General features: G+C 44.0%; 1 protein-coding gene across 2 annotated transcripts in view; it reads right to left on the minus strand.

Moving 5' to 3' along the window:
• The window catches only part of wrn (WRN RecQ like helicase), a 74,882-nt gene that overhangs the window by 50,256 nt on the left and 7,330 nt on the right, over window positions 1-17,296 (minus strand). For both annotated transcript variants that reach the window (XM_059538701.1, XM_059538702.1), the window contains exon 4: window positions 44-189. In XM_059538701.1, the coding sequence (XP_059394684.1) occupies window positions 44-189 (146 nt within the window). The remainder of the gene's footprint in view (window positions 1-43; window positions 190-17,296) is intronic.

Below are 17,296 nucleotides of genomic sequence, written 5' to 3' on the forward strand. Positions count from 1 at the left end.
AAATAATACCAAGCAATGTCAGGAAGCTTCTGCCTGAGCCCACCTGACATGGAGGAGATGTGAAACAGATAGCATTTCTCCTCTGATGCACACAGCTGCACTACAGCCACTTTCTTTGTCTTCCCTTTGGTGAAGCTGGGCGGCCATTCCAGATCAAATCCCACCGCTGAGCCTGACGCCAAACTAGATCTGGAGGAGACACACAAAAGACAAATATAAGGAGAGATTGGGAAGGTTATCATCCACACTCATTCACAGCACACAATTATGTGGCATCAGTAACTGTGTGTAAGCTTCCTGGGTCAAACCGACACAGGAGTAAATGAACCACCCAGATCCTTCTGCATTAGGCCAGGCTCTCACAAGAAAGTCCCACAAAACCTGTCAACAACAGGTTTAAGACAAACTTCACCCCAACTCTAAAGATCAGGTAGTCAAAAAGTGGGTAAGACAAAGACAACATTTATTTTCTTTTTTTCAAGTTGAAAAGGCGATGATTCTTTATAACGTTTTAAAGCCACGATGTACAGATCACACAAAGATATAGAATTTTTTTTAGAAACCTGAATAACAACAAACAAATAACTGCAGAAAGGTCACACTACAGTGCAGACAGATCATTAAAAAAATATTTTAAGAATTAAAATATAACAGAATATATACCTTTCTAATAATAATTATTATTATAAAAAATAAGTCAGAATCAAGTCATAAGGTGAAGAACAAATATGTGCATTTGGGAATATATTCAAAACAAGCCAAAATAGATAAATTAGATAATCCTGAGTGATCAATAAATAAAATAAAGGAACTATTCAAATAAAGAAAGTATAGTCAGAAGTGTCCACTTTTAACTGCAGATACAACAATAAACATTAAAACTGGTGTGGCAGTCTTTTTAGCAAAACACGTCCACAGCATCCAAAAATCTAAATAGAACCATCTGAAGTGTTTTAAATCACTTGTACCTTAGCCTACCTGATCTAAAAAAAAAAAAATGAACAAATCCAGTCTTCCACTCTGTCTGTCTCCGTTTGAGTCTTTTCAAGTTGTGCATGAGGAAAACCAGCTTGTGAACGTTGACCGGCATAAGTGCGCTCCTGGTTTTACTGATGGTAAATCCAGCCTTGGAGAAAATCCTTCCTGATGGTGTGGAGGTAGATGGGATGCTGTGGATCCTTTTTGCAGCTCTGGACAGCTTTGGGTATCTCTCCTCATTCTTTTGCAACCATTCCAGTGGTCCTGTATTGTTTTTTGTTGTGTCCTTTAAAGAAGTCCTCATCTCCCTCTCCTCTGGCGGTTGCTGGACAACAGCATCGACACCACTTGGTTCTTCTCTTTTTGAATTATGAACTGCCTTTTTGCTTTATTGACACAGTACTTTCCTATTTAATGCTGTTCCATTGCTTTGTCACAATCTGTATTGTTAAAATGGTGATATAAATAAAGGTGACTTGACATTTATTCTAAAGGGCCTACAGGGTCGCGCTCCTCCACCAAATCATTGTCCTCTCCATACCTCCTTTACAGGACTGGCAGCTAGACTCTCAATGTTCTCAATGTCAAATGCAGAAATGTTAATCCATGCAGTTATGACCTCAAGGTTAGATTATTGTAATGCTTTATTGGGTGGTTGTTCTGCACGCTTAGTAAACAAACTACAGCTAGTCCAAAATGCAGCAGCAAGAGTTCTTACTAGAACCAGGAAGTATGACCATATTAGCCCGGTCCTGTCAACACTGCACTGGCACCCTATCAAGCATCGCATAGATTTTAAAATCTTGCTTATTACTTATAAAGCCCTGAATAGTTAAGCACCTCAGTATTTGAATGAGCTCCTGTTACATTATAATCCTCTACGTCCGCTACGTTCTCAAAACTCAGGCAATTTGATAATACCTAGAATTAGGCTAGGGCGGTAATACGGTAATATGGTATACCGCGGGATCTAAAAATAGCAACGGTGTCAGTTTCAATACCGTCATTCCGTCATAAAAAAAAAAAAACAATGCACTTATATAGGAGACAAGGATTAAATATGAAATATAATTTATTTAATGCCTAAAAATGTATGCGTGGTTGTCATTACGTGACAGCGTGGAGGAGAAAGAGAGAGAGGGGAAATATGGCTAGTCGCGCACCGAGTGACCTGGTCTCGAAAAAGAACACAACTTCTGCAGTTTGGCAGTATTTCGGGTTTCGACCGAACGAGAAGGGAGAGGCGGTAAATACGGACGAGGCAATTTGCAAATTGTGCAACAAAAAGGTGACCGCGAGAGATGGAAATACCTCGAACCTAAGGTCGCATATACGAAACCACCATCCACTCACTGCTACGAGGATGGACCCGAGTTCACTCAGTGCAACAGTTTCAACACCTACCGATGCAGGACCAACAGCATCTAGGTCCACCGCCAGTACGCAGCCGACGATAATGGGGGCCTTCGGGAAAACAACAAAGTACAAAAGGGACAGTGTCCGTTGGAAAACCTGTACTGATGCAGTGACAAAATACTTGGCGAAGGAAATGGTCTCTTTCCACAAAGTGGAAAAAAAGTCATTTAAGGACATGGTAAAGGTCCTAGATGCCCAGTACGACTTGCCTGGACGGAAACATTTCTCACAAACAGCCGTCCCACATTTATATTGTAAAGTTAGAGACAATGTTCAAGTGCTGCTGTCAGCGGCAGACAGTTATTCCTTAACAACTGACATGTGGTCGTCAGTTAACATGACACCATATATGTCCCTGACTGTCCACACTATTACACCTGACTGGAAACTTGAATCCAAATGCCTCCAAACTACGTATTTTCCTGATAGTCATACGGCGGACAACCTTGCCGCTGTGCTTAGAGCTGCACTTCAGGAATGGCAACTTGACGAGAAAAAACTTTCAGCCATAACCACTGACAACGCTGCCAACATTTCTGCCGCGATCAGGTCCCTGCATTGGCCGTGGCTTAACTGCTTCGGTCACAATCTAAACTTGGCTGTCACAAATGCATTGCATGACCAGAGGCAAAAAACCGAGCGCGCCCTCGGACTATGCCGTAATATTGTCGGGGCCTTTTCACACAGCTGGCAAAATAAACATGAACTCCACAAGAAGCAAGTCGAATTGGGACTCCCAAAACATAGTCTAATAACGGTAAGCATAAAGCGTGCAGAGTTCCTCAGGGGCAGGGGCTCAAATGTAAAAAAAATAGGGTCATATATACAGTATATGCTTTGCATCACATAAATAAATTATATTTAAAAGTAGGCTATAATAAAATAGAAAAAAAATTTTCTGTATTTTTTATCAAATAAATGCAGACTTTATGCGCATAAGGGACTTATTAAAAAAATGTGCATGCAAATTTGACCAAATGGAATAATATACATTAATGGACTTATTTATTTATGCATTCATTCGTTTATTTAGGCCAATTAATTCATTGATTCGTTAAACGAATGTATTAATAGGCCTAAATAAACGAATTTCGTTTATTTAGGCCTATTCATTCATTAATTTGTTTATTTAGGGCTATTCATTCATTTAATCGTTTATTTATTCGTCATTCATTAATTAATTCATCCATCCATCGGCAGGACTGCGCAACTCGCTGGGGCTCCAAACTGGCAATGGTGGAGCGCATCCTCGAGCAGGCCCAAGCGATCAGACACATCCTGTCTGATGACAGAAGGAGCAGCCTGTCCCTGACCTGGCAGGACATTGACGTCTTGAAAGCTGTTCACGAAGCACTGAAACCAGTCGGTGACTTCACTGATATTTTGTCAGGAGAAAATTATGTGACCAGTTCCTGTATCCTCCCCATACTACAGCTCTGCAGGGACAATGTGTTGGCTGCGTCAGAAAACGACCTCCAGCTAACAAAGTCAATAAAAACTGGAATTCTAACAAAGCTGGAGGCCAAGTATGAATCCGATTCAGTGCTCAAAATAATGCGAAAATGCACTTTCCTCGACCCTCGTTACCGTGGAGGATATGAGACGGATGACAACGCATTGGCTGAGACCAAGGCTGAATTACAGGCTGAGATCGTGAGCTTAGAGGCAGCAGGTCCAGTGGCCATCAGAGTGGAAGAGGGAGAGGCGCAACCCGAACCCTCACGAAAAAAGATGACTCTGGGAAGTATGCTGCAAAAAAAAGCCGATGCAATGGCAGGTCCCGTCGGCATCGGCACCGTAGCAGACCGAGTCGGAGCTGAAATAACAGCCTACTGTTTGGAGCCAGTTGCTCAAGGAGACGAGGACCCACTTCTCTGGTGGAAAAATGCTACCGGGCGTTTTCCCCAGATGTCGCGATTGGCACGAAAGTACCTGTGCGTCTGTGCCACAAGCACACCATCGGAGCGGGTTTTCAGCACCGCAGGTAAAGTTGTCGGTCCATAACGTGCCCTGTTAAAGCCGGATAAAGTAAACATGCTGGTTTTTCTAGCGAAAAATCTTGACTAGATTTGATGCCAGTTGCCATTCGTTCCTATTCGCAATGTTTATTTTTATTTAATTGATTCAGGTATTTTTATTTGGTTTTCGTTAAAAACAATATTGGAAAAAAAAGAATGGAAAGAAAAAGTTTGTATTTAGGCCTAATGCTTTGCAATAATTTTTAATATGGATGTTTATGTTAATTCAACTCCGGTTGACTGTTGTGGGTCTATTTGCACTTTTTTATAAGCTGCTCTTTGTTATTAAAAGTTGTTCGGGCGGTGTAATTTAATTTAATTGATTTGTGTGCGTGTCTCAGCGCGAAAACTGTTCTGGATGTTTATGTTAATTTAATTCTGTTTGACTCTTGTATTTGCACTTTTTATAAACTGCTATTTGTTGCTAATAAAAGTTGTTTATATTGTTGTGCATGTTATTTTGTTATTGTTTCAGTATTAGTGTTTGGTATTCAGTTTCCGAACAGTTTAGGCACAAGCCAACAGTTTGGTGACGCTGTCTCAGCCTTACGTCATATTTTTTTTTAATTATTCACGGTAATACCGTATACCGAGGTAAAATAGGGAGGAGGTTTGACGGTATCAAAATTTGGATACTGCCCAAGCCTACCTAGAATATCAAAATCAACTGCAGGCGGCAGATCCTTTTCCTATTTGGCGCCTAAACTCTGGAATAACCTACCTAACATTATTCGGGAGGCAGACACACTCTTGCAGTTTAAATCTAGATGAAAGACCCACCTCTTTAACCTAGCTTACACATAACATACTAATATGCTTTTAATATCCAAATCCGTTAAAGGATTTTTAGGCTGCATTAATTAGGTAAACCGGAACCGGAAACACTTCCCATAACACCCTATGTACTTGCTACATCATTAGAAGAATGACATCTACGCTAATATTTGTCTGTTTCTCTCTTATTCCAAGGTCACCGTAGCCACCAGATCCAGTCTGTATCCAGATCAGAGGGTCACTGCAGTCACCCGGATCCAGTACGTATCCAGACCAGATGCTGGATCAGCACCTAGAAAGGACCTCTACATCCCTGAAAGACAGCGGAGACCAGGACAACTAGAGCCCCAGATACAGATCCCCTGTAAAGACCTTGTCTCAGATGACCACCAGGACAAGACCACAGGAAACAGATGATTCTTCTGCACAATCTGACTTTGCTGCAGCCTGGAATTGAACTACTGGTTTCGTCTGGTCAGAGGAGAACTGGCCCCCCAACTGAGCCTGGTTTCTCCCAAGGTTTTTTTCTCCATTCTGTCACCGATGGAGTTTCGGTTCCTTGCCGCTGTCGCCTCTGGCTTGCTTAGTTGGGGTCACTTCATCTACAGCGATATTGTTGACTTGATTGTAGGGCTGGGCGATTATATCGAATATTAGCGATATATATCGGAATAATTTTGACGACGATGTACAATTTGAATATATCGGGAATATCGAATATTTCAAATTCAAGCATACTTTCCCAAAAGAACGCGCCGAATGTCCAAAAAAGGAACCTGTAACTGCTGACTGCTCTACGCCCCTCTACTACGAGAGCTGTAATGATAGCGGTTGCCAGATAACAAGAGTTTAAATCTCCGAATCAGAGCTCCACTGTTACAAGGATACATTTTCTTCCCGGTGTTTGCTTATTTTAAGCAATCTGGCAACCATGCGCACGTGCTCACTCCTCATTGTGGAAGAGCCGCCGTCGATAATCTGAAAACACTAACAAGCTGGAATTGAGCGATCTAATGAAAGCGTCATTCAGCCGGTCTGTGTTCTGTCGTGAGATCTCAACTGTATTGTTTGCATTTGTGATCGCAAAATAAATGCACTTACTCGACCGCTGATGTTTGAATAGAGAAACATAGGCTATGGCCATTTGGAATTACTATTGGGGAATTTCACTGATATGTTTACCAGTTTCCATAATATAGACAGAGAGAATGCAAAAGTCTTTGGTATTCATTTATATATATTTATATATAAGAAATAGCTATGTGCTTCAGCAACTAGCTCCCCATCTAAGAGGGTTTTTAGTGTCAGTAGGAACATAGTTTCATGCCACAGAGCTTCTCTTAAAACCGCAGACAGTTGACAGACTTGTGTTCTTAGCTTAAAAACTTAATTAAAAAAAATTAAAATAAAATACTTATCCCAGTTGCATAGTTTAAATTGTGAATTGCATGCACTAAAAAGTTGACAGAATGCACTTTCTGTAACTGTTACTTAATTTGCACTGCTTCAGTTACATATAGGCCTACATGTATTCATTTAATAAAAAGCAGTAAGTGATCTCTTGGTCTAGATTTTTTAACTGCTTAAATTAGCTGTTTAATCTAAATAGTTTTTTTTTTTTTTTTTTTTTTTTTTAATGGGCAAAATAAAATCATGTTTTATTTTTTATTATTTAAATGCAAATGCAAACATATCGAGATATATATCAAATATCGTAAAAATTTTGACAATATCGAGATTTCATTTTTTTTTTATATATCGCCCAGCCCTAGTTGATTGCAAATGATTGCACAGACACTATTTAAATTGAACTGAGATGACATCACTGAATTCAATGATGAACTGCCTTTAACTGTCATTTTGCATTATTGACATTGCATTGTTTTCCTAATGAATGTTGTTCAGTTGCTTTGATGCAATCTTTTTTGTGTAACGCACTATATAAATAAAGGTGTCTTGACTTGACTCTCAGACAGATTTCCACCAAAGTGTACGCTTCATTCTTTTGCTCATCAGTGAAAAAAAGAACGCTGGGTCAAGAAAAGCAGGCTTAATATAAATACTGCTCTCCAGGAGATGGTCTTTAAGCTCCCATCATCTATCAATCTCCTCGGTCAGTGTAATCTTTAGGGTTTTAGTAACAGCGCGGTCACCTTAATGCACCACCAAGTGTCATGTCTTCAATTCATGTTCATAGCATAGGAACAGTGGCAGACACAGATGCATTAATATCTTGTGACAAAATCTCTGTCAAGTAAGGAAAACGGTGTGTCAATAATGCAAAATGAGAGTTAAAGGCAGTTCATCATTGAATTCAGTGATGTCATGTCTTTTCAGTTTAAATAGTATCTGTGCAATCATTTGCAATCAAGCCAACGATATCGCTGTAGATGAAGTGACCCCATACTAAGCAAGCCAGAGGCGACAGCGACAAGGAACAAAAACTCCATCGGTGACAGAATGGAGAAAAAAACCTTGGGATAAACCAGGCTCAGTTGGGGGGCCAGTTCTCCTCTGACCTCGAATAGTGTCATTGATTTCTGTCAGTGTGATCATTGGCTTGAGAACATAGACTATGTCCCCTGATGTTCTCCACTGGTATGTTGTGAACTGTAGATAATGGTCCAACCATTTGCTGACAATTGAATCCATTAGCACAGCTGAAACTGGACCTCTTGACTCTAACAGGCATTTTCAGAAAGACAGAATTCTAGAAGTTAATGCTACATTCTGTTCTCTTTGTTTTTCTGCAAGTGCTTTGGTGGCCTTTGCATTTTTTGGAAGTGTAAAACAAGGTGCCTTGCAGCAGCAACAGTGCACGGGATCCTTCTTTAATGTGCGGTATATGCACTATTGTAGCGAACGCCCTGCACAACGGACTCCCTGTACAGTTCCCCATGTTGGGTTCTGGGCCAGTTGATTAGTGCATGCAACCATATTTGTTGCATTGTCATGGACAATAGAAACTTAAATGGATAGTTCACCCAAAAATGAAAATTATGTCATTAATAACTCACCCTCATGTCGTTCCAAACCCGTGAGACCTCCGTTCATCTTCAGAACACAGTTTAAGATATTTTAGATTTAGTCCGAGAGCTCTCAGTCCCTCCATTGAAGCTGTGTGTACGGTATACTGCCCATGTCCAGAAAGGTAAGAAAAACATCATCAAAGTAGTCCATATGACATCAGAGGGTCAGTTAGAATATTTTGAAGCATCGAAAATAAATTTTGGTCCAAAAATAGCAAAAACTACGACCTTATTCAGCATTGTCTTCTCTTCCGTGTCTGTTGTGAGAGAGAGTTCAAAACAAAGCAGTTTGTGATATCCGGTTCGTTAACGAATCGTTCGATGTAACCGGATCTTTTTGAAACCGTTCACCAAATCGAACTGAATCGTTTTAAATGGTTCACGTCTCCAATACGCATTAATCCACAAATGACTTAAGCTGTTAACTTGTTTAATGTGGCTGACACTCCCTCTGAGTTCAAACAAACCAATATCCCGGAGTAATTCATTTACTCAAACAGTACACTGACTGAACTGCTGTGAAGAGAGAACTGAAGATGAACACAGAGCCGAGCCAGATAACGAACAAAAGACTGACTTGTTCTCGAGTCAAGAACCGTTTCTGTCAGACGTGTCCGATTCGAGAACCGAGGAGCTGATGATACTGTGCATGTGTGATTCAGCGTGAAAGCAAACCGACACACAGAGCGTCTGAACCGAACTGATTCTTTTGGTGATTGATTCTGTGCTAATGTTATGAGCCCAGGTAAACAGAAGGCTTGGATCAAGGGCAATCATCCAAATGAAGTAATTACGTGGAGCGCAAAACAACCGGTGAACAGTTTTCTTTAAATGGTTTATTGAATCGAACTGTCCGAAAGAACTACTGGTGATCCGAAAACTGATGCAACCAGTTCTTGACTCGTGAACGAGTCATTATCTGGCTCGGCTCGGTGTTCATCTCTCTCTCCACAGCAGTTCAGTCGGTGTACTGTTTGAGTAAATGAATTACTCCAGGATATTGGTTTGTTTTAACTCTGAGAAGAGTGTCAGCCACATTAAAAAAGTTAATGGAAATGCGAACAGTTTAAAACGATTCAGTTTGATTTGGTGAACTGGTTCAAGAAGATCCGGTTACATGGAATGATTCGTTCGCGAACCGGATATCACACACTGCTTTGTTTTGAACTCTCTCTCACAACAGACACGGAAGAGAAGACAATGCTGAATAAAGTCGTAGCTTTTGCTATTTTTGGACCAAAATGTATTTTAGATGCTTCAAAAAAAATCTAACTGACCCTCTGATGTCACATGGACTACTTTGATGATGTTTTTCTTACCTTTCTAACCATGGACAGTATACCATGCACAGTTTAAATGGAGGGACTGAGAGCTCTCGGACTAAATCTTAAATATCTTAAACCATGTTCTGAAGATGAACGGAGGTCTTACAGGTTTGGAACGACATGGGTGAGTTATTAATGACATAATTTTGATTATTGGGAGAACTAACGTAGACTAACCATGTTCCGTACAAAACGATGTTCCGTACAGGTGACGTTTTAGCGCCGATTGCAGAATAAATAATTACAGTTCGTACATAAACTATACATCGGTGTCATCCTTATGTTTCTCTCTTTCACCCCTAAACTAAACAGAGACCCATTCGCTGTTTGTTTCAGTAAGATTTGAGTAAGTTTGCTTGTTGCGCCCACCGCGCTTGAAAATGGACGGTGGGGAAGATTTACTTCAAAACTTCAGCTTGGGAGGGAAGACAACTAGAGCAGCGAAAATTTACATTTCTATTCCACTTATGTTTCTCACAGTACTACAGCCTTTATTAAATGGATATTATGTTATCACAAAATGTTAAATATATTACCTTTTGTTGGATAAACACTTTGAAATGGGAATGTTTAATCTTCGATTGCGGGCGATAACCACTTAGCCCCACCCTCACCTGAGACAGGCAGCAGGGATCTCTTACTTTATGAAGTTTTCACTTTCATTGGTTAACCTTTTTTTTTATTAATCAGTGCAAATTATTTGCCCTTCTCATCTTCTGCATCTTCAGAAAGATATGGAAATGATGTTCACTAACCTTTCACATGGTTCATGCTTAACTCACATGTCATAATTAACATCACGACACAATCATGCCTAACTCTCATGCGCCCTTTATTAAAGCAGCAATTAACTTGTATTTTAATCAAATAAAAAGGTAATAATCTTTGATATTCTTTGGAATTATGTTTTCTTGCAGTTAAAATAAATAAACAGTTCACTTTTGATCAGTAAAATGTCAAGTTATGAGCGCTGTACGGAACATCATTACAAAACCTGTACGGAACACCGTTAACCCCTATCATCTTCCGTACACTGGCGGAGGTGGTACTTTTCCCCAGTTTTCTCAAAAACTATTGGTCCTAAAGACATCAATCAAAGTGTAGACTGTATAATAGGTATTCCCCCGAAGAATAAGCACACAAGCATTCTTGCATGTCTTTCTACCACGGAGGAGTGGTCACTGGCGTGCGGTGAATAGCGAAAAGTGTACGGAACATGGTTAGTCTACGTTAACCCTTTTATGACTCACCCTCATGTCGTTCCAAACCCGTGAGACCTCCGTTTATCTTCAGAACACAGTTTAAGATATTTTAGATTTAGTCCGAGAGCTCTCAGTCCCTCCATTGAAGCTGTGTGTACGGTATACTGTCCATGTCCAGAAAGGTAATAAAAACATCATCAAAGTAGTCCATGTGACATCAGAGGGTCAGTTAGAATTTGTTGAAGCATCAAAAATACAGTGATATCTGGTTCGCGAACGAATCATTCGATGTAACCGGATCTTCTTGAACCAGTTCACCAAATCAAACTGAATCATTTGAAATGTTTCGCATCTCCAATACGCATTAATCCACAAATGACTTAAGCTGTTAACTTGTTTAATGTGGCTGACACTCCCTCTGAGTTAAAACAAACCAATATCCCGGAGTAATTCATTTACTCAAACAGTACACTGACTGAACTGCTGTGAAGAGAGAACTGAAGATGAACGCCGAGCCAGATAATGAATGAACGATTGACTCATTCTTGAGTCAAGTTAACAGCTTAAGTAATTTGTGGATTAATGCGTATTGTAGACGTGAACCGTTTCAAACGATTCAGTTTGATTTGGTGAACTGGTTCAAGAAGATCCGGTTACATCGAATGATTTGTTCGCGAACCGGATATCACAAACTGCAGTGAACGCACTCACAACAGACCCAGAAGAGAAGACGATGCTGAATAAAGTCGTAACTTTTGACCCTCTGATGTCACATGGACTACTTTGAAGATGTTTTTCTTACCTTTCTGGACATGGACAGTAGACCGTACACACAGCTTCAATGGAGGGACAGAAAGCTCTCAGACTAAATCTAAAATATCTTAAACTGTGTTCAGAAGATGAACGGAGGTCTTACGGGTTTGGAACGACATGAGGGTGAGTCATTAATAGAGTGCGAAAGTTATGACGTCTCTTTGTAGGCCAAAACCTGGAAGTGAGTTAGCATTTTAGCACTAAGGGTTCTAGCAAGAATTAATGTTTTTCATAACCAAATCAACGAGAAGGGTCTGTCTGCAGACTTGCACTTGCACTCTCAGACTTGCATTCTCAGACACTTGTGCTTCCGCTAGCGACGTCACTTGCAGTCTTTATTTTTTTTATTTTGTTCTATTTATTGATAACTTTTTGTTTGAATCTCTCAACATTTTATAACAGTAGCCAGGTGGTGAAGACAAGAAAAAAGAAACTAAATTACAATGTCACTTGCAATCGCTACTTGCACTCTCCGCTACCTGTGACGTCACTTGCAATCAACACAAATCGTGCATGTTGCCAATGGAGACAAGACGCTGGCTGTGGTGGTGATTAAACGATTAAAACTAATTTAGTACTATAACGTGCAGGGTCCTGCGAGAAAAAGACAAGCAAGTAAAGCACATAAAGTAGGTTAATGGACAAAAAGAGTGATATAAACAAGTTGTAGACAGTTTATTCTATATGGAAAAATGCTTAACGCAAAACTTTGCATGTTGCGTTTATTCTGGGCTCACCTGCTTGCCTGTACATATTAGTTATGTATTTTAATAATGTAGAGAAGCATATTGAGTTTGGCCTTTATCATCTTAGTCCATTATGCCACATTTTGCGGTATGTGAGGAAAATACTATATACATCTTCATTATTTTAATGAACTGTATATTTAATTTGATAATTCAATAGCATCTTAATATATTAAGCCATGTTAAGTATTTTTTCTATGCTTAGCGAGAGACTTTGCCCAAACGTTCATATTCTGGTGTTCTGGCCACGGATTTGCCGGTCTTGTCTTTTTCTTGCAGGACCCTGTACGTTATAGTACTAAATTAGGTTTAATCACCACCACAGCGTCTTGTCTCCATTGGCAACATGCACGATGTGTGTTGATTGCAAGTGACGTCACAGGTAGTGGAGAGTGCAAGTAGCGATTGCAAGTGACATTGTAATTTAGTTTTTTTTCTTGTCTTCGCCACCTGGCTACTGTTATAAAATGTTGGGAAATTCAAACAAAAAGTAATAAAAAAATTCAACAAAATAAAAAATAAAGACTGCAAGTGATGTCACTAGCGGAAGTGAGAGTGTCTGAGAGTGCAAGTTTGCAGCCAGACCCTCTTGGAATTAACAGCTAAAATACCTTTGACTTTCTTTTAAAATATCTAAATGCTTGTTTACTTTGCCACTGTTTAATAGATTAGATCCGCTGCAGTTCTCTTACGAGAGCTCTCTCGTACTGCGTCTTAGCTAAGACGCTACGGGAAAAGTCTCTTTTCACGAAATACTGAAGCAAAAAATTATCCTTAATTTTGTATTTTTGCTTCGCGCCCTTCTTGCCACTTCCCGCCGAAACGGGTGTGGCCCAACCTATAAAAGGAGCTCGAAAAGGCTGACTCACCTGATTTTTCATCTCTTCAGCGAAGCTCACGCATTGCTGGATCACGGAGGAAGCAAGCGCCGTCTGAGAAAGCATATCAGCAGGACGAGCCATTCTGAAGCTGCTGGCATCGCCGCCTTCCACTGCCGTTCCTGCTGCGTTATCCAGTGCCTATATCCTTTCAATTCTGTTATATCCAGCTGTTCTTTATGTGTGTGTGTGTTCGCCCTGCGACACACACTCGTAAAAGAGCTAAATCGTCGTCCGAGGAAGTCGATCTCAGGGCCGCGTCGGGGGAAGAGGACACGCGCTCTCTGCTAGCTTCGGGCAGTGAGAGCTGGGCGAGCTCAGAGGATCTCGCGCCTTCTGCTCAGAAGCCCAGCAGACGAGCTGACATCAAGAAGGAGCCGGGGCGAATGCTCGCATTGGCCGCGACGAGTCTCGGCCGCGAGTGGTCTGCACCAGCACCCCCCCTCTCGTTCCCGGCTGGATGGTATTTCCCTTTCGGATGAGCATACTTCTCAAAGCCCGCCTCATTTCTTCCTGAGCTTCACGAAGAGGTGGCGAAGGCTTGGAACGCTCCATATTCAGCGCGAACTCGTTCGTCTTCTCACTAGCATTCTCCACACTGATGATGCTAAAAACAGGAACTACCAGTCACTTCCGCCAGTGGAACAGGCGATAGCGACGCACCTTTGTCCGCCCTCTGCTGGGCGGCAGCAAAAGCGGTGTTGCCATCTAAAGCCTGCTGTGTGACGCTGCGGCTGCACTACTTGCGATGGCTGCTTCATCGAAGCGCAGGTGTACGAGTTCTGCTGTGGCCGAGCTCTCACCCAAGCGCGCCGCTGTTTCAGTTCCAGGAATTGTGACTGTCTCAGCGTTTTCTGCAACGCGCAAGCCTGCACAGTTGCCCGCTTGCCTGCACACAAAAGCCGTTATCACAACAGCTTCAGCAACGCAGCTTGAGACCCCCGTTCTCGCTCTACCGGCTGTCGCCCCGCGCCGCGGGGACCGCGGCAGAGGATTACGGTGAGGCCGGGAGCCCCGAAGCCATCCTAGGAAAGCCATCTATGCATGCTGCATGACGCTGCGTATGCACTACACACGATGGCTGCTTCATCGAAGCGCCGGTGTACGAGTTCCGCTGTGGCCGGGCTCTCACCTAAGCGCGATGCTGTTTCAGTTCCAGAGATTGTGACTGTTTCAGCGTCTTTTGCAATGCACAAGCCTGTACGGTTGCCCGCTTGCCTGCACACAAAAACCGTTATCACGGCTACCCAGATATTTCCCGAAAAAGGTGTAATTTCTGGTGTCCCGGCCACGGCCGATGGTGCTACAAATGTAGTGACGATGCCCACTGCTCAGTGCCCATCTCCACATATAAGTACAGCCCTTCACACAGGGCTTGCGCCCATAAAAGTGACTCAAGTCGATCACACTCACTACATAGTAGACGTGCCCACTCCTCAGTGCCCACAATCACTATGTCACACGCGTCATGTGGTTTCTGTAAAAAAGAAACCCGTGCACGTTCGTCCGGCCACGGCCGATGGTGCTATAAATGTAGTGACGATGCCCACTCCTCAGTGCCCATCTCCACATGTAAGCACAGCCCTGCACACAGGGCCTGCGCCCATAAAAGCGACTCAAGTCGATCGCGCACACTGCATAGTAAGCGTGCCCACCCCTCAGTGCCCACAATTACTATATCACACGCGTCATGTGGTTTCTGTAAAAACGAAACCCATGCACGCTCGTCCGGCCACGGCCGATGGTGCTATAAATGCAGTGACGATGCCCACTCCTCAGTGCCCATCTCCACATGTAAGCACAGCCCTGCACACAGGGCTCGCGCACATAAGATCAACACAGATCGGTCGAGCGCGCCGCATAGTAAACGTGCCCACTCCCCAGTGCCCACATACACTGTCACATACGGCGCGTGGCTTCTGTAAAAACGAGGCCCGTGCACGTACGCTCTGCACAGGCAGACAGCGAGTTGAAAGTGGTAAATGTGCACATATGCAGGCCACAGTTACTCGCAGACATATCGAGTCCCACGGGACCTGCTCAGCCTTCCCCCAGTCGGTTAAGCGCCGGGACGGGGTCGAGGAGGAGCGACCTGCCCGCTGTGATCAGTGCGCTCCCCGCCTCAAATGCGCAGCACACCCGAGCGCCGCCGTTGCCCGGTCAACAGAGCGCACTTCGCATCCAGCCCTTAGCCATTCATGCAGATGCATGGTCAGCGCTTCCAGGGGTTTCGGATTGGGTGCTAGGCATTATAAAGAGAGGCTACTCGCTACAGTTTTTTCAACGCCCTCCGCGCTTTTCAGCGCGCGTCGAAACTACGGTCAAAACAGAAGTAGCACACATACTTCGGGCCGAAATATCAAAACTGTTGAGCAAAGGGGCTGTAGAGCCTGTGTCTCAAGCTCAAAGCGAGGGGGGGCTGTACAGCAGATACTTTCTGGTGCCCAAAAGAGACGGGGGACTCAGGCCCATACTGGATCTAAGACAGCTGAACAAGGCATTGAAGAAACGCAGTTTCAAAATGCTTACGACCAGGAAACTCCTCGCGCAGATTCGCAGAGGGGACTGGTTCATGTCAATAGATCTGAGGGACGCGTATTTTCAAATACAGATAGCGTCAAACCACAGGCGATATTTGAGATTCGCCTTCGAGGGCCAGGCATACCAGTTTACAGTCCTCCGTGGCTCCTCGTACGTTTACGAGGTGCATGGATGCAGCGCTCGCTCCTCTCAGACTCAGAGGCATGCGAGTGCTGGATTATTTGGACGACTGGCTGGTTCTGGCCCGATCACGAGCGGAGCTCGTGGACCACAGGGCCGTTTTACTCGATCACCTCGAGAAGCTCGGCCTCAGTGTCAATTGGGCGAAGAGTTCGCTGAACCCCAGTCAGACGATTCTGTTTCTGGGTATAGTTCTGAACTCGTGTTCCATGACGGCGCGGCTGTCACCACAGCGCGTGATGGGCATTCAGCGCGCAGCGAGTTCTTTCCGCTGCGGCGCGACCGTGTCGCTCAAACACTGTCAGAAGATGCTGGGCCTCATGGCCTCAGGATCTCCGGCTCTACAGCTGGGCCTGCTCCGCATGCGCCCCCTGCAGTTCTGGCTGAAGACGCGGGTGCCGCGCAGAGCGTGGGCGTCTGGCCGGCTGCATCTCAAGGTCAATCAGAGCTGTGTCACAGCTCTGGCACCTTGGACAGCGAACGGCTGGTACTGATCAGGTGTAAGCCTGGGGACTTCCCCGAATGTGAAGATGGTGTCGACGGACGCCTCCACTTCGGGATGGGGAGCGCTGCTCGAGGGCAGACCGTCCTTTGGCCTATGGTCAGAACGGGAAAAGCTCCATCATATCAACTGTCTGGAAATGCTGGCAGTGGAGAACGCGCTGATGCGCTTTTGTCCCCAAATCAAGGATCACCACGTCTTAGTCCGTTCGGGCAACATGTCTGTGGTGTCCTACATGAATCGCCAGGGCGATTTCGGGTCCTGAAACCTGTACAGGCTAGCAGAACGCCTCCTGGTTTGGGCTCAGCGCGACGTGCGTTCGCTGAGGGCAGTGCATGTGCCTGGGCTACAGAATCTGGGTCCAGACAGGCTGTCCAGAGGCAATGTTCCTACGGGCGAATGGTCTCTACACCCGCAAACAGCCCGGCTGTTGTGGGAGAGATTTGGCAGGGCGGAAGTGGACCTCTTCGTGTCCCACGAAAACGCTCACTGCCCTGCATTCTTTTCCAAGAACGAAAGCGCGCTGTCACGGGAATGGCCGTGCTGCCCGCTTTATGCTTTCCCTCCCGTCTCCCTCCTTCCGCAGGTGATAGAACGGGTGAGAGAAACGAGATGTTCAATACTGCTTGTAGCACCTCTTTGGAAGAACCAACCATGGTTCCCAGATTTGATGCAGTTAGCAGATGTCGCCCCGTGGCCTGTACCGTTGAGGAGGGACCTCCTCTCGCAGGACAGGGGCTCGATTTGGCACCCTCAACCGGAGTTGTGGTCCGTCCATGTGTGGGCGCTCAACGGTTACCCGCTGATCTCGCAGTGGGAGTGCTGAATACCATCACTCAGGCTATGGCTCCGTCGACACGACGTCTGTAAGCCTCGAAGTGGTTGGTGTTCTCC

This window comes from Carassius carassius, chromosome 45 (assembly GCF_963082965.1).
Source record: "Carassius carassius chromosome 45, fCarCar2.1, whole genome shotgun sequence".
Classification (NCBI taxonomy): domain Eukaryota; kingdom Metazoa; phylum Chordata; class Actinopteri; order Cypriniformes; family Cyprinidae; genus Carassius; species Carassius carassius.